At 42.5% G+C, this 23663-nt stretch overlaps 1 protein-coding gene across 1 annotated transcript in view; it reads right to left on the bottom strand.

The window, feature by feature from the left end:
- Positions 1 to 23663, bottom strand: part of adamts17 (ADAM metallopeptidase with thrombospondin type 1 motif, 17) — a 459909-nt gene that overhangs the window by 55489 nt on the left and 380757 nt on the right. The window contains exons 18-19 of the mRNA XM_080214008.1: positions 21447 to 21606; positions 13225 to 13360 (exon numbers count right to left, since the gene is read on the bottom strand). Of these exons, the coding sequence (XP_080070134.1) occupies positions 13225 to 13360; positions 21447 to 21606 (296 nt within the window). The remainder of the gene's footprint in view (positions 1 to 13224; positions 13361 to 21446; positions 21607 to 23663) is intronic.

Genomic DNA, 23663 nt, shown 5'->3' on the forward strand with positions numbered 1-23663 from the left:
TTGAGTCTATCCTATCCTATCTTTCAGCTTATCCTAAGACTATGCTCTCATGTTTCACAGTCCCTGACCAGCAGAAACAATCGCACAGCATCTACTCTAGCAAGCCATTTCAGAATCTTATACATTTCGGTAAGGCCACCTCCTATTCTTCTAAACTTCAGACAATGTAAGACCAATTTACTAATCTCTCATCATAGGACCAATTTATTCCAGGGACCAAATTTGTGAATCTTCAATATACTGCCTCCAATGTGAGTATATTCTTCCTTAAATGTGGAAACCAGAACACATTATTCTGCATAAAGAATAAAAGATTGGTTAGGGCAAGATTAGGGCCAGTCAGAGACAGCAGTGGGAAGTTGTGCGTGGAGCCTGAAGAGATAGGAGAGACACTGAATGAGTATTTTTCGACAGTATTCACACAGGAAAAAGTCAGTGTAGTTGAGGAGAATACTGCGATACCAGGTAGTAGACTTGATGGGATTGGGGTACATAAGGAGGAGGTGTTGGCAATTCTTGAGAGTGTGAAAATAGATAAGTCCCCTGGGCCGGATGGGATTTACCCTAGGATTCTCTGGGAGGCTAGGGAGGAGATTGCAGAGCCTTTGGCTTTGATCTTCATGTCGTCATTGGCTTCAGGTATAGTGCCGGAAGACTGGAGGATAGCAAATGTTGTCCCCTTGTTCAAGAAAGGGAGTAGAGACCATCTTGGGAATAATAGACCAGTGAGCCTTACTTCTGTTGTGGGCAAGGTTTTGGAAAGAATTATAAGGGATAGGATTTAAAATCATCTAGAGGGAAATAACTTGATTAGAGATAGTCAACACGGTTTTGTGAAGGGTAGTTCGTGCCTCACAAACCTTATCGAGTTTTTTGAAAAGGTGACCAAAGAGGTGGATAAGGGTAAGGCAGTTGACGTGGTGTATATGGATTTTAGCAAAGCATTTGATAATGTTCCCCACGGTAGGCTATTGCAGAAAATGCAGATGCACGGGATTGAGGGTGATTTAGCAGTTTGGATCAAGAATTGGCTAGCTGATAGAAGACAGAGGGTGGTAGTTGATGGGAAATATTCAACCTGGAGTGCAGTTACAAGTGGTGTACCTCAAGGATCTGTTTTGGGGCCACTGCTGTTTGTCATTTTTATAAATGTCCTGGATGAGGGTGTAGAAGGATGGATTAGTAAATTTGCTGACAACACCAAAGTCGGAGGAGTTGCAGACAGTGAGGATGGATGTTACAGTTTGCAGAGGGACATAGATAAGCTGCAGAGCTGGGCCGAGAGGTGGCAGATGGAGTTTAATACGGAAAAGTGTGAGGTGATTCACTTTGGTAAGAATAACAGGGGTACAGAATATAGGGCTAATGGAAGGACTCTTAGTAGTGTGGGCGAGCAGAGGGATCTCGGGGTACATGTGCATAGCTCCCTGAAAGTTGGCACCCAGCTTGATAAGGTTGTTAAGAAGGTGTACGGTGTGTTAGCTTTTATTGGTAGAGGGATTGAATTTCGGAGCCGCGAGGTCATGTTACAACTGTACAAAACTCTGGTGTGGCCGCATTTGGAGTATTGTGTACAGTTCTGGTCGCCACATTATAAGAAGGATGTGGAGGCATTAGAACGGGTGCAGAGGAGGTTTACCAGGATGTTGCCTGGTATGGTGGGAAGGTCGTATAGAACATAGAACACTACAGCACAAACAGGCCCTTCGGCCCACGAGTTGCGCCGATCACATCAATACCTACCAATCCATAGACCTATCTATAACCCCCAATCCCATTAAACCCCATATACTCATCCAGAAGTCTTTTAAAAGACCCCAGCGAGTTCGCCTCCACCACCACTGACGGCAGCCAATTCCATTCACTCACCACCCTCTGAGTGAAAAACTTACCCCTAACATCACTTCTGTACTTGCCTCCCCGCACATTAAATCTGTGTCCTCTCGTAGCGACCATTTCAACCCGGGGAAATAGCCTCTGAGAATCCACCCTATCTATTCCTCTCAACATTTTATAAACCTCTATCAGGTCGCCTCTCAACCTTCGTCTCTCCAGGGAGAAGAGTCCCAGCTCCCTCAACCTATCTTCATAAGGCATGCCTCCCAATCCAGGCAACATCCTTGTAAATCTCCTCTGTACCCTTTCAATAGCTTCTACGTCCTTCCTATAGTGAGGCGACCAGAACTGCATACAGTACTCCAAGTGAGGCCTGACAAGGGTCTTATAAAGGAAAGACCCTTTAGGGTCTTATGAGGAAAGGCTGAGGGACTTGAGGTTATTTTCATTGGAGAGAAGAAGGTTACGAGGTGACCTGATTGAGGCATACAAGATGATCAAAGGATTGGATAGGGTGGACAGTGAGAGCCTTTTACCTCGGATGGTGATGGCTAACACAAGGGGACATAGCTTTAAATTAAGGGGTGGTTATTATAGGATGGATGTCAGAGGTAGGTTCTTTACTCAGAGGGTAGTAAGGTCATGGAATGCCCTGCCTGCAGCAGTTGTGGACTCGCCAACTTTAAGGGCGTTCAAATGGTCTGTGGATAGGCATATGGATAACATTGGAATAGTTTAGGTTAGAGGGTCATTGGATTGGTTCCACTGGTCAGCATAACATCAAGGGCCGAAGGGCCTGTACTGCGCTGTAATGTTCTATGTTCATTGCACACAGTATGCCAGATGCAGAGACTAGTTTCTTTTGCGCTCTACATAACTTGAAATAAAGGCCAACATGCCATTTGCTTTTCTAATTGCTTGCTGTACCCACAAGCTAACTTTCTATGTTACTTGATGAGCACACCCAAGTCTCTTTGGACATCAACGCTTACACATTTCACAAGTTTTAAAAATATTCTGCTTTTCTATTCTTATGACCAAAGTGAATAACTTCACATTTCCTATATGTGAAATTGCCATCTGCCACGAGACAAATTTCTCAAAGAACTAGATGCAATCCAGATAACCAGGGAATTAAGACAGACAGAATGCTTTAAGAAGGCTGAAGTTAAGAGAAATGAGAACAAGTACTGTTCAGGAGAATTCAAGGGGAAAAGTAAACGAAGTGTCTGAGTTAAAAAGACTATTGCGTAACCAGAATGAAAGTGGGAAAGCAGACTTCAGAGTTAAATTAAAAGTTTGATGCCATTTTCATAGAGTCTGGGAATCAAAACATAAAGCAATTGGGAACAGTTTGTAAAGCGGTCAAGACAAAGAAATTCTGAAGGGGAGGTGTAAAACCTGAATACTGGATTTGCTATTAAAAGTGGAACAAAGTTTAAGATTTCGGATCCTTTTTTACTTCACATGGAATTCAATGGTATTATGAGTAATATTTCCCAATGGAGTTTTTACTAACTAACCTTTCTTTATCATATAATACTAGATATAAGGTAGCTTTATCCCTAGTTGGTTCAGCAATGTAATATTCAAAGAAACTGCCACAAAAACATTCTACAGATTCATCTTTTAGACCACTCTTTCCAAATTGTTCCATTCTACATGAAGATTGAAGTCTCCCGCAATTATTAAATTTCCTTTGTTACAAGCACCATTGATTTCTTATATAATATTCTGCCCAATGGTATAACCACTGGTAGGTTCTAATAAAATCCAAGCCGGTTAGTGAAGTTGAAGCAGTTGCTGACAGAGTTTACAGACTTTGCTGAATCACAGCTCTCTTCTCAGACCCCATGTTCCAGCTATCCTCTGTTTATACTCTTAATTAAACAAATGATGAATATATCAAACAGAAATGAGCGGGGAGGGGGAAGGTGGCAGCTCCTGGTGGGGCATTGTCACTAATATAACCATCAAAAGGATACTTAATATATTAAATTAAAATGTAATTCCCAGGGTGATGATACACCTCACCCCCTGTAGTGCCCACTGATCATGGATGGCCTGCAGCGAGCTGATGGACATCGCACATTTCCTTTCCAAGGCCACCCAGCCACAAACCTAGCCATGGTAGAGGAACAGACAGCCACGCTGGATGACTCCCTCAATCGCCACTGCCTGGAACTGTGAATGGCCACTTGGGCCAGGCCCAGGACCAGGACGCACCACCCGCCTCCCCCAACTTTCTCCTTGCTTGAGCTGCCTCAACACCATCAGTGCCGTTCGGTCCGAACACTAGAGTTTTCAGGCTGTGAATGGCTTTGGCTGCAAGCTAGACATCACTCGCTGCATACCTGGCTAGTTCTTGAAGCATCATTCAGCCTGCTCCTCCAGCATCGAGTACATCCCTGACTCTAGTCACCCAAGCAACTCAACTGTTCTTATTTTCCAAAAGTAATTCTATTTTTCTCATTAATGCCCTTATGTCACCTTTACTATTAGAACTACCCCACGTTCTTTGCCATTCGGTCTATCCTTCTGAAATATTGTGTACTCTGGAATATTAATTTCATTGATCACATTGTAACCATAACATTCTACATGACTATGACAAACGTAAATTTTTATTCCACCTCGACCTGTCTTCAGCCTTTGAAACGGCTGATCATGTTGTTCTAGTCTGAAACCTCTTTACTGTTGCTCAGTTGGGTGGGACTGCTCTCATTTTGTTCCATTCTAATCTACCTAATCCTGCTCTGAGTATCACTTGCAATGGCCTCTCTTTCTGCTCCTGCACTCTTAACTCTGCTGTCCCCCGAGGATCTATTCTTGGCTCCCACCCATTTCTCATCTACATGCTGCCCCTAGCTGACATCATCCAAAAATTAAAGGGTCAGTTTTCACATATGCATTGCCAAACCGCCAGCTCGACCTCACCACCACTCTGAACCCTTCCACTGTCTAAATTATCAGGCTGCTCATCTAATATCCAGTGCTGGAGCAGCCAAGTCCATACGCAACGAGACCTGAACAACAAATGGCAAGTAATGTTCACAGCAAACAAGTGCCAAGCAATGACTGTCTCCATCAAGAGAGAATTCAACTGTTGCCCCTTGACATTCAATGACATTACCATTGCTGAATCCAACGATCAACAGCCTGGAGCTCAATCTTGACCATAAACTGAATTGGGCTAGCCACATAAATACTGTAGCTACAAGAGCAGGTTAGACATTGGGAATTCTGTGGAGAGTAACTCATTTCCTTATCCCATCCCCGCAAAAATTGTCCACCATCCAGTTGCCTGGGTAAATACAGTTCCAACAACACTTAAGAAGCTTGATATCATCCAGAACAAAGCAGCTTGCTTGATCTTCTGCCACTTTAAATATTTATTCCCTCCACCACCGACACAGTGACAGCCATGTGTGCCAGCTACAAGATGCATTATAGAACTCGCCAAGGCTCCTTTGGCAGCACCTTCCAAACCCACAACCACTATCATCTAGAAGGACAAGAACAGCAAATGCATGGAACATCACCACTTGGAGGTTCCCCTCCAAGTCACTCACTATCCTGACTTGGAAATATATCAGCTATTTCTTCACTGTCGTTGGATCAAAATCCTGGAACTCCCTCCTTAATAGCACTGTGCATGTACCTACACCACATGGACTACTGTGGTTCAAGAATGCAGCTCACCACCACCTTCTCAAGGGCAACTAGGGATGGGCAATAAACACTGGCCAGCCAGCAATGCTCATGTCCCACGAATGAATTAAAAAAAACACTCCGTGCAGTGATTCACTCGCAACGTTGGACTGGAACTTTGTGTATTACTGGCAATAGCCACCAGTACTCGTGGCATTGCTGGCAATGGAGAACTTCCAACCTCTGATTTTAAAGAAACTCCGTGTCTCTGTCCTTCCCTATCTCCTATCTCATCCAACTTGACAACCCTCTGAAATATCTGCACTTCTCCAATTCTGGACTTCTGCACCCCCAAGCTCTGGATTCCCTCCACAGACCTCTCTGCCTCTTTGACTATTCTCTTCTTCCTTCCCTTAAAAAGCTCTAGAAAGTTTACTTTATCCCCTTATAAGGTTAGTTGTCAAATTTTGTTTGATAATGTTCCTGTGAAGTGCTTTGAGCTGCATTATTATAATAAAAGAACTGCATAAATGGTCGTGGAATTTCTGGTTGAAGTGTTATAAGGGCAGTTAGGTGTCACGCCAGACATGGTAAACATGGCAGGTTTCTGTCTCTAATGGGCACTGGAGAATGAGTTGGGTTGTTACAGAATCTAAAGTTTCAGGGTGCTAATTCACTGATCACACTATTTATTTCCAGATTTTGAAAACTCAAAGTAGCACAATGGAAATATAAACACATCCTATGATATAACCATTATGTTACCATATCCCTGATTGAGTCCAAAACAAAGTTAGAATTGAGTGGTGTATAGAAATGCACAAAGCATTCACCATTGCTGATTTATTTGAATGACTCAATTTTTCTGAACTCACAGAGCAGAATTTAATGAAGCAGTTTGAGTCTTGCCTGCTGGTTGGAGAGTTAGTGAAAGCCCTGCGTCCCCTCTTTTAGGGAGGCCACTTCATATCAAGTGCTAATCAGGCTCATACCTGACAATGGCAGGCGTTTGCTGGGATTAAGGACACTGGGGCAGAAGTCCCATCTGCTGAGAGATGCTAGCTAGAGGCCGGCAATTCTTCTGTCATCACCAATGAGAGGAGGTATCTGCTGCTGCCGGTATTTCACCTAACCAAGGTCAATGATCGAGGAGCGACACAAATGAGTAATGGGGGGGGAGCGGGCGGGATCTTAGCCTGGAGGATGCAAGGGATGGGTAGGGCAGGGGGTGACCAGCCCCAGCTCCTGATGCCAGGTCCATTGATCAGACACTCAGAGCCTTTCAATGAGGAATCCTTCTTGGAACCTGCAAGCCCACATGGGTTTTTCCTGTCACATTCCCACACAGCAAACTGCTGGTGGGTTAATTACAGTGATATCAGGATGAGGCCTTTCAGTGACTTTCATTGCTCACTTAAGGACCTCAATTGGCAGATGAGTGGGCAGCTCATCCACAAACTTACATGCCACAGAATTGATTGGAGCATAGGTGGGAATGTGGCGGGGTCCCCATCTGCCACCTGATTAAACAAGCCAGCACTATGAGAGAGGGCAGTAAATTCCACATCAGTGTTAATCGTTACTCCAGGTCTACTGAATTAGAAGTCCAACAACATCATTTTCACGTGCTTTGCTCTTCAATAAGAAGTTTCAAAGTGAAATTGGAAAAAGATTTAAAAAGGAGAAGATTGCAGGGCTGTAGAAAAGGAGTGGGGGACCAATTGCAGCTCTTTTTGAGAGCTGGAATATGAAGCCCTCCCTCATAGTGCTGGGAGTTGTTTAATCATGGATTGAATGGCCTCATTCTTGTGATATGGTTAAATGAAAGTAATTGCAGAGACAATGAAACATTATAGCTTCCACTTTGCTTATCTGAAGTGTAGTGGGTGGGTGCCAGGTGGATTAACTGATTTTTTACACCCGTTACTAATGAACTTCTTGTGTTTGTAAATGTGACTCTGGTTAAGTTAACAACCCTTGTGTTCACAAGTGACTGGTAATGTCAGCAGTATGTCTTTGTAACAAGGTTTGTCATGTCACACTAGACAAAAATATATTAGGCAAGCTGGTTTCAAAATTATACTGATCCCCTTTTTCTCCTTGAGAGAAATGTGTGTGTGAAAGGGTACAACATTCATCAATAGGCATCAAACTTCTTGTTTTCTTTAACCTAGGCTAGAAGTGACCTAATATTTTTCAAACAGCATGGGCCCTTTTTGATCGCACAATCCAATGTCAGCCAACTTGTGAAAACAATATAAATGTCAGTCGTAAGTGAAACCTTAATCACTCACACGTGTAAATGCAATAAAGGTTTTCTACCCCACCCAAGAGCTATTATAATTAATTGGCAGCGGAATCAAGGTTCAACATGGTTAATATAGAGAAATAGTGATGTTTTATAGAGTCTCAGAAATAGCCAAAAACACTATTCCCTCAAAACAGAAAGAAGTTGGAACACGTACTTGTGTAATACCATTGTAGATGAGCAATGTTAGAAGGTAGTACCAATAGCTGGGGGTACTGCCAGTCTAAAATAGTGCAGAAGGTTCAATATTGGACTTACGCAGGAGCAGTACCTGGTGGTTTGCAAGCAATACACAGTGATTGCTACCTGAGGTTTAAGACAAGTTTGTTCTGTCTAGCACATAGTGGAAACTCAATTGGTTGCAGGTTGGAAATTAGGGAAAAGCTGTATAAAACATTATGTTAAACCTGTTTCAAAGAAAGGACAAAGCAAGACAGTGAGGGAGCGATAAGGGATTTGATAATCAGAGTGTGGCAGGAAATACAAACATATGAGTGCGCTAGCAGATAAGGTTGCAAAAATAATAAAAAGACAGAATTCAAGACACATAGCATTCGCAACAATATAGGTGAATTAACAGCAGAAATGGAAAGAAAGAGATATGATCTAATTGCCATTTTGGAGAGATGACCAAGGCTGAGACTGAGTATTCAGGGCATTTAACATTTAGGAAGGACGGGAATAAAGGATTAGGAGGTGCAGGTAGCATTTTTTTATTCATATGTGGGACGTGGGACGTGGGGCATCGCTGGCAGGCTAGCATTTATTGCCCAGCCCTAAAAGCGCTGTTAATAAAGGAGGCAATTAGTACTATAACGATATTGTGCCTTTAAGAAATGTATTTTAATCATTTTTTTCTGTAGGATATTTGTCAGCACTGTGTTGTCTGAAGCGGTATAATTAATGTTATGTTGATTCTAATCTGAACTAATGCAGTGTTCTATGGTTTTAATGTTGCCTTGTGATTGCTGAGTGGTGTTTGATTGGGGGTGATTGACAGGTTATGTCATGTGACTGAGGACAGCTATTTTCCACAGAACATTCCGGTTCAGTTTAGTTTTCAGAAGCTGCTTGCTGAGAGAAATGGCAGTGCATTTCCCCCTCTCTGGAGTTGGGAATGTTGCTATGTTGGAAGCTGCCAGAGGCTGTGCTTACCTCACAGAGATTTTGCTGCTTGGAGGTTATACCCTTCTCTGAAGACAGCTGTCAGGTTTGCTGTCCTGAAGCATTAAAAAGCTGGAAATTCGCATCACATGAACATACTTATTTTTGTGCTAATTCTGAAGAAGGGTGTATGTCTGTGGCATATTGCTTTACGTTGGAACAACAGAAACAGCTAGCTGTTAAGAGTTATACTGTGTCATGTTTAAGTCTTGTAATTGGTAAAAGATACGCTAATTCTTTTTGTTATGTTCTGACTGTGTTCTTAAATAAAATTTGTCTCACAAAAGCTTCTTAGTGGGTCATTTGAATCGTACCTGGAGTGAAACACCTTGGGTGGGATTTTATGGCCTTGCTTGGGTGATACCGGGAACTCCCACCCGTGATCAATGGAGATTTCTGTTGGCAGACCCTCACCCATGCTGATTCTGTGATGGGCAAGGTGGTAGAGATCTGGCCCTTATGTTCACCAATACCAAAATCAAATGTAAAACTTAGAGTCTCGGCTAACTTCACAAAATGCCTCAGAGTTTTGGGCCTGGGTCTTAACAGTAAATTAGTGAGAGAAGATCTTGGATTGGAAGATGAAGACGTAGATAATGTTTGGGTGGAGCTAAAAGGGCAGCAAACATTGGTGGAAGTTGTTTAAACAGCAGTGATAATATAGGGCATGGTATGAGCATAAAATTAGAGGTGCATGTAACAAGGGTAATTTCTCATTACATAATGCTAGATCTAAAATAGCCTGATCCCTAGTCAGTTCTTCAATGTACTGAATTTGATGGTGTTGACAAAATCTGACTAATCCGATAGTAGGAAAATTGATAGGTCATTGCAACTTTAAAAGAGTGTGCAAGAGGGAAAAGCAGGAGTTAGCAACTGCCATCTCTCAAGCCTCGAGATGGAGAGCAGTTTTCAACTCTGCCAGTACAGATATATTTTAAGAGAGTGCACCATCTAACCAGCGAAAGGTACCAAATCAGAAAGAACTTACAGAGGAGTCAACTGAAGACCTCCAAAAGTTTCCAAAAACCACAAAACCTGGTTGTATTTTTTTGAGTGACTGAATTCTGTTATGTCTATTATGTTCTCTACGGTCTCTTAAGGAGGATACTTGCATTAGAATTTGCACAGAGAAGGTTCACTCAGCTGATTCCTGAAATATTTTTGAAGTTTCAAAGTTTATTTATTAGTCACAAGTAGGCTTACATTAACACTGCAATGAGGGAGAATTTATCATGGCCAATACACTAAACCAGCACATCTTTTGGACTGTGGGAGGAAACCAGAGCACCCTGAGGAAACCTACCATTTCACAAATGAGCATCGGTGCACAATATGCAGGTGCTCCTGACTCTGAAATGTGGCCACATATATCTATAGGACAGAAGGAGCTTCTCCTCACCTCAGATGCTCCTCCAAAGGAATTCCAGGATTCTTGCATTATTTTGGGGAGACCAGATTAGTAGTGGGTTCCAACACCTTTTCTGAAGCTGCAGGTCTTGGAAGTTGCAAACATTTTTTCAAAGGACCTCGGGTGATTCTCATAGTTGGCACTCCTGTGTTTAGGGGCGAGTGCAGCTCCAACAGAACTCAAACTTCCAGGATAAAATGGTTCACTTGATTGGTACTCCATTCACAAACATTCCATCCACCACCAACACAGAATGGCAGCGCTAGTGTGTACTATCTAGAAGATGCTCTGCTAAAACTCACCAAGCCTCCTTTTGCAGAAGACTAAGGAAATTTGGCATGTCAGCTACGACTTTCACCAACTTTTACAGATGCACCATAGAAAGCATGCCTCCTGGTTGTATTGCAGCTTGGAAGGCTCTTATCCTGCCCAAGACCACAAGAAACTACAAAAAGTCATGAGTATAGCCCAGTCCATCGCGCAAACCAGCCTCCCATCCATTGACTCTGTCTACACTTCCTGCTGCCTCAGCAAAGCAGCCAGCATAATTAAGGACCCCACGAACCCCGGACATTCTGTCTCTGCCTTCTTCCTTTGGGAAAAAGATACAAAAGTCTGGGGTCACGTACCAACCGACTCAAGAACTGCTTCTTCCCTGCTTTCATCAGACTTTTGCATTAAGTTGGTCTTTCTCTACATCCTAGCTATGACTGCAACACTACATTCAACTCTCTCTCATTTCCTTCTTTATGAATGATATGCTTTGTCTGTATAGCACGCAGGAAAAAATACTTTTCACTATATACTAATACATGTGACAATAATAAATCAAATCAAATTAATCAAGACAGCATCTTCCAAACCTACGACCATTACCATCTAGAAGGACAAGAGCAGCAGACATATAGGAACATCACCACCTGGAGGTTCTTCAAATCATTCACCATCCTGACTTGGAATTTTATTGCCATTCCTCCACAGTCGCTGGATCAAAATCCTGAAACTCCCATCCTAACAGCACTGTGGGTGTACCTTCACCACATGAATGAACTTCAGTAGTTCAAGAAGGCAGCTCATCACCAGTTTCCCAAGGGCAGTTTTGAGGGATGGGCATTAAATGCCAGCCTAGCCTGTGAAGCCTACATCCCAAGAACGAAGAAAAAGAAAGGTTTCTCCAGTCTCTGTTGTAGTGAGAGGTTTTGTCCATGGGTTGCGGATATTAGATATCGGGACACTTGCTGCCCACAAATTCCCAGACCATCACTCTGGCTGAGAGTCTAATCTTGCCATATTTCTGAGGTGCCCAGCTGGTGGCCTTTTTGCCAATATTTACATCAAAATGTTAAGAATTGTTACTCAGCTCTGAGTCTTTCATCCATTCCATATTTAAGATTCTGCTTTTGTAACTTTAATTCTCCAAATTAAAAATAACAGGAGGGTGGAAACCAATGTGTTTATTAAGTAATAAATTAAGTAATTAGTCCAAAAGTTGAATATAATAAATAAATTCAAATGCATATACTATGACAGTACTATTAACAACATAAAAATACATAAATAACTCTTTCACCTATGAGGATTCCAGCCTCCCATTCTAAGTGAAAGTAACAAGGGAAAAAATTGCTTCCAGTGCCACGTGCCAGTGAGCACAGAAACAGCAGGATTGAGTGATTGAACACACGGCTGAAGAACTGGTGGAGGAGGGCGGGCATCAGATTTCTGAGGCATTGGGACTGATCTGGGGCAGGTGCAACGTGGAACCTTAGCAGGATCAGAACTAACACCCTCACAGGGAGATTTGTGAGCACTACTGGGGAGGGTTTAAATTGGATTGGCAGAGTGATAGGAACATGAGAGGGAGCTCAGATTAGAGGGAAGCAAAACTGGTATCTGGATGTAGATAAGTTGTGAGTGAAATTAGAAGGCAAGCACCAGATATGACCAGAATATGAAACAATGTTAAAAAGACAAAGTACTGGCACTTCATCTGAATGCAGACAGCGTGCACAAGGTAGATGGTTTGAAGGCAAAAATAGAGGTAACTTATGATTTGATTCCTATTATGTGGACATGGTTATAGAATGACTGAGACTAGGAACTGAAAATCCAAGGATAATCAAGATTTAGGAAGTTTAGAGGTAAAAAAAAAGGAGATGGGATAGTGCTATTAATAAAGAATGAAATCAGTACATTATTGGTGAGAACCTTGGATCGAAGGATCAGGATATAAAATCAGTTTGGGTGAAGCTAAGAAACAGCAAACAGCAACAAACATTGGTGGGACATGTATATACATGTTTGTGTAGACAATCCCAAACATAGTGATAATTTTGGGCACAGTATAAAGCAGGAAAATAGAGTTGTATGTAATATGGGAAATACAGTAATAATTGACGACTTCAATTTACCTACAGTAATACATAAACTTTATTAGTACTAATGCTATGGAGGATGAATTCTGGAGTGCGCATACAATGTGTTTCTCCAGTGCAATGTCAAGTGAGTGCTGTGTTTTAGATAAAGTGTTGTTCTGATGGTTGAGGTGGATGTTGGATGGCGTTATTGAAAGACAATTGAAATATAATCCTTGGCCAACATCCTTCCTCCAACTAACGGCATGAAAAACAGTTTAACATCACTTATCTTAATAATTCTCTGCCATACCAAATTCACCAACATTAACATGATGCATTCTAACCACAAGTTGCATGTGAAACACTTGGATCACTTCTGGCATTATATAATTGCAAGCTTTCTTTGTAAAGAACCTGGATGTTACCTTTAACTAGAGGAAGCATTGTCCAAGATACTTGTACATCATTGAGTAGTTCTCGTATACAACATAGGCTCTTACCGTGACTGGCATGGATGTCCATTGCACTTCCTGACCTGTGGATCTGGACGAGCCAAGTTTTGACAGTCGCTCTCATTCACCACTACTAATGTCTTATTCATAATCTTGGTACAACGGACAATCGTTTTACGCTCACCTGAGGACAAGAAATACAGCATGAAGAGATACAAGAAATAAGGATACTGCAATCAGGGAACCATCCTCCCTGAATGGCAAACTTTCCTGATTGATCTCTAAAGCTCTTGGATTGCTCTCAGGCACTGTCTCCTATAGAATATCATGGTGCTTCCAGCATTCTGTTGGAGTGTCATCCAGCAGAATGCAATAAAACTGGGTTCTGGTGTCCACCGCTGGTCTGATTCTATCAGCACTGACAGCAGGATGATCCATAAGGAAATTCAGAATGCATGATGACGTTATGACATAACACGTTGAAGTAAGCACCAAATACTTTGGTGACACTATGATGCAATTAGTTTGTGCATGTAGGTGGTCAGTCTGTCACACAGCCTTTTGTTGCTGACTTCCAGATTGCACATTGCTGCTGGTTCAGCAGTGGAAATTCAAAACAAAAAGATGCCTTTCTCCAGGATAGTAAAGGGTCACATTTGTTGCAGCAGTGTTTAATGCTTTCAAATTTATGAACTGATTTATTCCATGCTTTTAATCTACTTTCTACAGTGTCAAGTGCTGAGGTTTATAGCATGGAAACAGGCCCTTCAGCTCAACTTGTCCACGCTGCCCTTTTTTTTCAAAACCCCTAAGCTAGACCCAATTGCCTGCATTTGGCCTATATCCCTCTGTACCCAACTTATCCATGTAACTGTCGAAATGCTTTTTAAAAGACAAAATTGTATCCGCCTTTACTATGACGCCTGGCAGCTTGTTCCAGACACTCACCATCCTCTGTGAAAAAAATGCCCCTCTGGACACTTTTGTATCTCTCCCCTCTCATGTTAAACCTATGCCCTCTTGTTTTAGACTCCCCTACCTTTGGGAAAAGATATTGACAATCCAGCTGCTCTATGCCCCTCATTATTTTATAGATCTCTATAAGATCAACCCTCAGCCTCCTACATTCCAGAGAAAAAAGTCCCAGTCTATCCAGTCACTGCTTATAACTCAAACCACCAAGTCCTGATAGCATTTTAGTAAATCTCTTCTGCACTCTTTCTAGTTTAATAATATCCCTACTATAATAGGGTTACCAGAACTGTACACAGTATTCCAAGTGTGGCCTTACCAATGTCTTATAGAACTTGAACAAGATGTTTCAATATGTATTCAATGTTCTGACCAATGAAACCAAGCACGCTGAATGCCTTCTTCACCACTTTGTCCACCTGTGACTCCACTTTCAAGGAGCTATGAATCTGTATCCCTAGATCTCTTTGTTTTGTAACTCTCCCCAACCCCCTACCATTAACTGAGTAAATCTTGCCCTGGTTCAATTTACCAAAATGCATCACCTTGCATTTGTCTAAATTAAACTCCATCTGCCATTCGTCAGTCCACTGGCCCAATTGATCAAGATTCCGTTGCAATTGGAGATAACCTTCTTCACTGTCCACTATGCCACCAATCTTTGTGTCATTTGCAAACTTACTAACCCTACCTGCTAATATTCTCATCCAAATCATCCATCGGTCCACCTTGATGGTCAACAAGTCGTGCGAGGGCTGCTCTTGGATGTTGCTTCGAGAGTTGCTAGTGCTTCACGTCGTTAGTGTACACTTAAACCGGACCAACTGACGGGCAACATGACAGCTCACTGCTATCACTGTTTGCTGTGCAGATATATGGACCTGGGTTGGATCTCCGACTTGGGTCGGTGTCTGTGGCAGTTTGCACATTCTCCCTGTGCTTGCGGGGGTTTTCTCCGGGTGCTCCGGTTTCCCCCCACACCCCAAAAAAACGTGCTTTTAGGCTGATTGGTGTTAACAAATTGTCCCTAAATTAGACCTCACTTAATCTGGCACACATATAATTCTCTAAATTTGCACCCCTTTATTGTGGAGTCCAAGGGGCGTAAACAAAAGTCGTAGGTAGAAGGAGGATTGGAATGAGGCACTCACTGAATGTTAAAATGGGCGGCGCGGGCTTGTAGGGCCAAAGGGCCTGTTTCCTGTGCTGTGTTGTTCTTTGTATCTTTTTCAAATCATTAACATAAATGACAAATAACAGTGGACTCAGCACCGATCCCTGGAGCACACCACTGGTCACAGGTCTCCAGTTTGAAAAACAACTCTCTACAAGAAGCCAATTTTGTATCCATTTAGCTACCTCACCCTGGATCCTATGAGGTTTAACCTTATGCAACAGCCTACCATGCGGTACCTTGTCAAAGGCTTTGTTAAAGTCCATGTAGACAACATCAACTGTACTGCCCTCATCTATCTTCTTGGTTATCCTGTCAAAAAACTCAATCAAGTTTGTGAGACATGATTTTCCACTCACAAAGCCATGTTGACTGTCCCTAATCAGTTCTTACGTCTCTAAATGCCTGTAGATCCTGTCTCTCAAAATACCTTCCAACAACATACCCGCGACCGATGTGAGGTTCACCGGCCTGTAGTTCCTAGGCTTTTCCCTGCAGCCCTTTTTAAAGAAAGGCACAACATTTGCCACCCTCCAATCTTCAGGTACCTCGCCTGAGACTATCGATGATTCAAATATCTTGCAATTTCCTCCCTAGCCTCCATGTCCTAGGATACATTTCATCAGATCCTGGGGATTTGTCTACCTTGATGCACTTTAAGACTTCCAGCACCTCCTTCTCTGTAATAATGTAAATAATTCAGAAAGTCTCTTTTCAATCCTTGAACTGAGCCTCAGCATATTTGGTAAACAGCCCCAGTCTCATGCTGATATACTGCAATGCAATGATGAGCCTCACACAGACTGCACCCTGGTAGTTCCCTCTTGGACTGGTGAACTGCAATGAAATGCTGTATAAAATGTAACTAGTACCAACTTGTGGAATTTCACACTGCCAATGATTTTCATTGACTGGGGGATATTTTTCCAATGTGCTCACGCCACAAGAGGCTTCTTGCTGGAGGGTGGTCATGCATTTGTAAAATATTCCGTTGTACATTTAATGCTTCAACTTAGTTAATCCTGCATATTGCAGGCTCTCTATGTTTCAGAATGTTCTATCAAACCTTTTGCCTTCTCTTTTCCATTACCCAATGGTCTGCCCTCAATTGCAAGCACAAAACCTGTGTTGAAATAAATGGATTGTAAACCTTTAGTCATTTGCTAATTCTGTTGAATGATGCTCAAAGAATGAAACAGCTCAGAAGGCCATTTGGCCCACCATACCTGTGCTGGGTCCTTGAGCAGGCTCTTCAATTAGTCCCATTGCTCCTCCCTTTCCCAACCTTTTGAAGGTTATCACTGAACCTGCCGGCAGTGCTTTCCAAGTTTAATCCAGGTGACACAGACATCACAAAGCACAGGGCACACACTAACAGACTAGGATGTGTTCACAAAGTGATACTGTGGTCATGAGAAATGACATTTTGGTTTACAATTAAATCTCCACTGAAAGAGAAGTACGAATCCCAGGCAAGACAAACTCCTACAAATTCATGTTTCCAGATTGATTTAATCATGGCACTAAAGGAGAATTAGGATAGCAGACTCATTTCAGACCTCAGGGGACGGTCGCCACTGCTTTTCTATGAGTCGCCGAGGTCCAGGTAAGGATGTCACGCACAAGATTGCGAGCCCTGGTCAACAGCAGATTTTCAGTGTAATGGTGGAAGAGCGAGAACCTCGACAGACACCGGCAGCTTCCTGACAGCATGAGGATTTGTGTTTCCTTTAAGCACACACAAGGAAGGCAACGGGAAACCTCTTCGTGTATTCCTTTCTCTAGTCAGTTGAAGTTGAAAATGGGAGGCTGTTATCAACATTTGAAGAGGAAAGTGCAAAATCGAAGTCTGGAGAAATGAATAGTGATCTGCCCCAGATCTGCTCCAATTAAAGGAGATGATATCTACCAACTGCATAGCAAAACACATCTGGGGAGGAACAAGTTCCTATTTGAGACAGCAACTGTAAACTTAAAACATGGAGAAGAATGCACAACATTTTCACACATCTGATTACAAAACTTTCTCGTTAGTGTGGCAACTGCTATTATACTGATTTACACGTCTGTAAGTCTGCTAGCCTGGCAGCTCTTGTAGCTGGCAACACTGTCTTGAACGTTTATTTTCCCGAAGGTGAAATGGACACCATATGCCCACAGGAATATGGGCGGTATTCCCAGAAGGGTCAGGTCAAGCTGGCTTGACTCACCAGATTCCACCAATGCCAAATGTTCTGTTTTACACTAACTGGAGATAATGACAGGCTGATGGAGAACAGGCTCCAAGTACATAATGTTAGACTTCAATTCTCAACTCTGCAACTACCAACTCCACTCTTATTGGTTCAAGTCTCACTTCAGACACTTGAGGCATATATTTCAGTCCTCTCTGAAGTCAGGGAATGAAGGCAATCCATATCAATGATTTGCGAACCAAAAGTAATATTTCCAAATTTGATGCTAACACTAAACTAGGTAGGAATGTGAGTTGTGAGGAGGATGCAAAGAAGCTTTGAGGGGATAGACAGTGAACATAACGGATGGAATATTATGAGGAAAAAACGTGAAGTTATCCCTTTGGAAGGAAAACAGAAATGTAGAGTATTTCATCATTTGTGTTATTCACTTACGGAATGTGGGCAGAGCTGGCTAGGCCAGCATTTATTACCCATCCCTTAACTGCCTGTGAAAATCGGGTGGTGAGCAGCCTTCTTGAATGGTTACAGCTCATGTGCTGTGGGTACACCCACAAAGTTGTTAGGGAGGGAGTTCCAGAATTTTGATCTAGCAATAGTGATGGAACAGCGATATATTTTCAAGATGGTGAGTCACTTGGAGGGGAATCTCCAGGTGATGGTGTTCCTGAGTATCTGCTTATCTTGTCCTTCTAGATGGTAGTGGTCGTGGGTTTAGAAGGTACTGCCTAAGCAAGCTTGCAGTTCATCTTTTAGATGCTACTGTTCATCAGTGGTGAAGGGAGTGAATGTTTGTTGATGGGGTTGCAATCAAGGGACTGCTTTGTTTTGGATGGTGTCAAGCTTCTTGAGTGTTGTTGGAGCTGCACTCACCCAGATAAGTGGACAGTATTCCTTCACATTCCTGACGTGTGCATTGTAGGAGGTGGACAGACTTTGGAGGAGTCAAGAGGTGAGTTACTTACCACAGATTCCTAGCCACTGACTACAGAGCTGGTGAGAGATTAAGTGTTGATGACTAAAGGGATCTGGTTGTCTTTGTGCAGAAGTCTTTGCATTCTAAGATGCAGGTGCATCAAGCAATTAGGGAGGCAAATTGTTTTTGTTGGCCTTTATTACTAGGGGTTCGAGTACAGATATAAAGAAGGCGTGCCTTGGTAAGACTTCATCTGGAAGGTTGTCTACAGTTTTGGTCCCCTTATCTAAGGAAGGTGTCATGTCGTTAAAACATGGAAGAAATCATAAAATGTGTAAATCAAACTTTTTTTTTACACATTTAACAATGAACTTTGCTGAACCACAAGTCACCTGATGTCTGGAATTGTAAGGTGACCACAAAGACATTAAATGGATTGTACTGGAGAAATATCCTGACACATTGCTGCTGGAATTTCATACCAGGAACTGTCAAGATCCATTTCAAAAAGGAACTGTTGAAAGTGAATAGACGTCATTTGTACCTTTATAACCTTATCCATCTAGCGGGGTCCGAGGGTCTACCAACACAACAGCTGCCTGGAACAGGGTCATTAATATTGGTGATGCCTCTTTTTCAAAGGTTATTGACCAGGACATTGTAAGTCATAATACAAAAGCTAGATTCAGACACCTGATAAACATCCCTTTATGAAATCATTGTGAAGGTTGAAGCAGGTCAGTCTGTCCATTTACTACCAACCTGGGAGACCAACAGCAGGACTCCAGGCTGACCAGGCAGGATAGAATAAATCTTCCTCAAAGCCAATGGCCAGTCAGCCAGGCAGCTCAAGTCCCTGAATATCAACCTCATCTCACTGAAGTGACATCATCTTAAATGAATTCTAGACTTCCACATTTAGCCAGGAACCCACTTGAATTAGAACTTCTCTGCGGGGGAATCCACTCTCGATTTGAACCTTTTGGGTTATGGAAATCACATGAACTGATATCTAATTCTGTGGGTTTCTTTACTGCTAAATTATTCATAGTTGCAAAACTGGCTCTTTTCGATCACCATTATTGTGTGTATGAGTGTGTCTGTAGTTGCAATCATTCTCCAGATTTGAATGTGTGAATACATTGAACTTCTAGTTTCATGCTGAAATGGTTTGCTACAAGTTACTTTAAAAATTGACTGTACAAAGAAAGGTTTCTGGAAGAAGTACCACAGCCTATTTAAAAAAAAGAATAACACCTCTGCCTATGGACAGATGGTGAGAGAATAAATTAGTTCAGTTTTGGCTCTATCGCCTGTTTGTAACAAAGGATATTCTTAGCAAAGGGAAAGTGCACTGAAGATTTACCATATTGATCCCTGGGATTGCGGGATTATCCCATGAGAAAGTGAGGGGGCATGGGATCCAAGGGGACGTTGCTCTGTGGATTCAGAACTGACAGAGTGGTTGTAGATGGGTCTTATTTTGTATGGAGGTTGGTCACCAGTGGAGTGCCCCAGGGATCTGTTCTGGGACCCTTGCTCTTTGTGATTTTTATAAATGACCTGGATGAGGGAATGGAGGGGTGGGTTGGCAAGTTTGCTGATGACACAAAGGTTGGAGGTGTTGTGGATAATGTGGAGGGATGTCAGAAGTTGCAGCAAGACATTGATAGGATGCAAGTCTGGGTGAAGAAGTGGCAGATGGGCTTCAACCAGATGTGATGATTCATTTTGGCAGGTCAAGTAGGATGACAGACTATAATATTAAGGATAAGATTCTTGGCAGTGCGGAAGATCAGAAGGATCTTGGGGTCTGGGTTCATAGGACGCTCAAATCAGCTCGCAGGTAGAGGCTGTGGTGAAGACAGAGTATGGTGTACTGGTCTTCATCAATCGAGGAATTGAGTTTAGGAGTCAGGAGATAATGCTGCAGCTGTACAAGACCCTGGTCAGACCCCACTTGAAGTACTGTGCTCAGTTCTGGTCGCCTCATTACAGAACGGATGTGGAAACCATAGAAAGGGTGCAGAGGAGATTTACAAGGATGTTGCCTGGATTGGGTGGCATGCCTTATGAGGATAGGTTGAGAGAGCTCAGTCTTGTCTCCTTGGAGAGATGAAGGATGAGGGGTGACCTGATAGAGGTGTATAAGATGATGGTATTGATCGAGTGGATACTCAGAGGCTTTTTCCCAGGGCTGAAATGGCTGCCACAAGAGGACACAGGTTTAGGGCGCTGCGGAGTAGGTACAGAGATGTCAGGGGTAAGTTTTTCACTCAGAGGGTGGTGGGTGCGTGGAATTGGCTGCCAGCAGTGGTGGTGGAGGCAGATTCGATAGGGTCTCTTAAGAGACTTTTGGATAAGTACATGGGACTTAGTAAGATAGAGGGTTATAGGTAAGCCTAGTAGGTAGGGACATGTTCGGCGCAACTTGTGGGCCAAAGGGCCTGTTTGTGCTGTAGTTTTTCGATGGTTTTATGTTTGTATGAGAAATTGAGGAGACTTGCCAGGGGATCCAGAATCATGGAGACACAGACTCAGGATACAGGGTAGGCCATTTAGAATTGAGATAAGGAAGAATTTCTTCACTCAGAGGGTGGTGAACCTTTCAAGTTCTCTACCCCACAGGGCTGTGGAGTTTCAGTCATTCAACATATTGGGGACAGAGGTTGATAGATTTCTAGATATTAAAGATATCAATGAGCATGGGGGTATTGCAGGAAAATGCCTGTAAAGTAGATCAGCCATGATCTAGCTGAAAAGCGGAACAAATTTGAGGGGCCGAATGGCCTATACCTGCTCCTATTTCCCATGTTCCTATTCTCACACCCCCCCCTTTGATGCAACTGGTGTCGATCTCTAGGGTAACAATGCTAAATGAACACAAATCATAAACATTCAAGTTGTGATGTCAAGTTAACAATCCGATAGGAACATAATAGGAACCTGGGAATATCTCTAATATCCTCTGCTTTTCCATGATGACTGCTGAATGGAAACTATTTGACTGTACCTCCTCCACACTGTACACTGCAGTCCCCCCAGCCAGTGTTTGTCCACAGATAAAGAGGTTCCAGCTGTCTCTGCACCTCCCCTCTTCCATCAATGGAGTCGTTCACCGAGATTGTGTATTCATAGTGGATGCCGTAACTTTGATCATGGAATAGCAGCACCTGTTTTGTAAAAAAGTCCGTTAGAACTCAAATTCCAACAGCTTGTTAACTTTTTATGAAATTGCATTATTAATTTGAGAGCGTTATTAATGATATCGTTATCAACACATCAGCTTTGATATAGAGCAAAACTCCCACAGTTTATAAGACTGGCATTTTTACACCGTTCGCCCTTAAATAATTGATCAGTGGTAACATGCACTGCTTTGAAACTTAGAATCATCTTGAATCATCTGCAAATCCATGGAGTGTGAGTTAATGGATTTCACTACTGCTAAAGAATGAGGCCAGATAACTGGGTGTTCACAGTGTAATTATTGAGAAAATGTCATTCTTTAGGCATTACATCAATCTCTTGTCCGCACATTGTTAAATATTTGTCAGAAATTAAAGACAAGTGCATGCTTTTAAATGCAGAACATAAAGTGTACCAGGCTGGATTTTCACACAGTTGGAAAGACTCAGCAGCATTTAAAGGTGGCAGATGGAATCCATAACAGAAGTGATGCTCCCATTTTGGGCACATCCTATTTTTGTCAGTAAGGGATTGGGAGCATGTGAGAGTCACACAGGTAAGAAACCCAAACTCAGTAGGGCCATCTGAACTTGGTGTGGGGTTCAAACAGTCCAAAGATGTACGGGTTAGGTTGATTGGCCATGCTAAGAAATTGCCCCTTAGTGTCCAAAGCTGCGTAGGTTAGAGGGATTAGTGGGTATAATATGTAGGGATATGAGGGTTGGGCCTGGGTGGGATTGTGTTCGGTGCAGACTCGATGGGACAAAGGGCCTCTTTCTGCACTGTAGGGTTCTATTATTTTATTATTCAAACTGTTTCCACTGTAGCAAGGGCCTTATCCCACATGTGGGAGTCATTTATGGAGGAGATGTGAAGGCTTGTGACGGGTGGAAAAATTCTGTACAATTGTCAAGCTGTTGTTATTTAAATCCTCGGTCCTTTAAAAAATTAAAAACAAAACCTGCCTGCCTGTCAGTGAGATTTGAAAAATAATCTAGCCTAGAAGTTACAATATTAATGCTTGGTTGTTTTCAAAAACCTATAATTATATCAGCAGGGGGTGTAAGTTCACAGTTTGAGCGACAGTTCTGGAAATTATCAAATGATTCTCTGTGACGTACATTTGTGAATTTAAGTTTTGAATGTGCTTTCATGAATGAAACTATATTAAGTAACAGCTACACTAGATAATTAGATCTTTATTTTATTTCATCTCAACATGACTTCTGAGATGTGACTGAGTTGTCATTGGGATATAAGGCCAATGAGTGGTTGGGTGAGGAGCCTGGACGCATGAGTTGGCACGAAGCTTACGAAAGGTTATGTGGGAGGGTGGGAGGCATTTGTTGGCATGGGTTCACCTGGGCAGGGCATGAGGAGTGACTAGAGGCTGTGAGGGCTGGAGGGCTTAATATTTAACAAAACAATTGGGACGACCATCCTGCCCCCACCACCCCCCCGAGGTGAAAACTGGGTCTGACAGAGCACTTCTCCCTTAGGCAAGTGTGGCAAGCTGGGCAATTTCTCAAGTTGCAGTCTTCACCACTGGAGCAAAAATCACGCGAATAGTGCAAGTGACTTTGTGAATTATTTATTCCTCGTTAGCAACGAACTGGTCTTTACATAAGTTAGTATCTAACTATGAAAAGTGAAATTGCGTTTTTGAATGTGGGAACTGGAATATTGTTGGAGCAGGCAGAGAAGCTGAAAGCTATTTTCCTGCTTTTGTCAGCACCATGTGCAGTAGCCAGCTCTCATCACTGTTTGCAATAAGGGATTGTGGTGAAATTACAGCAACATTTTACACCAGCAACAAAGAATCCAAATATTTTAAATCACTTACATTGTTTGTCAATCTGGGAGCACAGATCCCATTTCTGAAATTTCCCCGTTTCCTTTGTCATGGACAGAGGTTTCAAACACAAAACGTCAACACCAAGGAGATGGAATTTCTTTCCCCAGGTTCATTCGGACCCAGAGCAGTGCCTGAGACCAACATTCTGAGTTAGTTGTGCTGACCCCAGAGCAAGGGGCTCAGTGA

Source organism: Carcharhinus amblyrhynchos, chromosome 28 (assembly GCF_965287045.1).
Source record: "Carcharhinus amblyrhynchos chromosome 28, sCarAmb.v2.hapA, whole genome shotgun sequence".
Taxonomy (NCBI): Eukaryota; Metazoa; Chordata; class Chondrichthyes; order Carcharhiniformes; family Carcharhinidae; genus Carcharhinus; species Carcharhinus amblyrhynchos.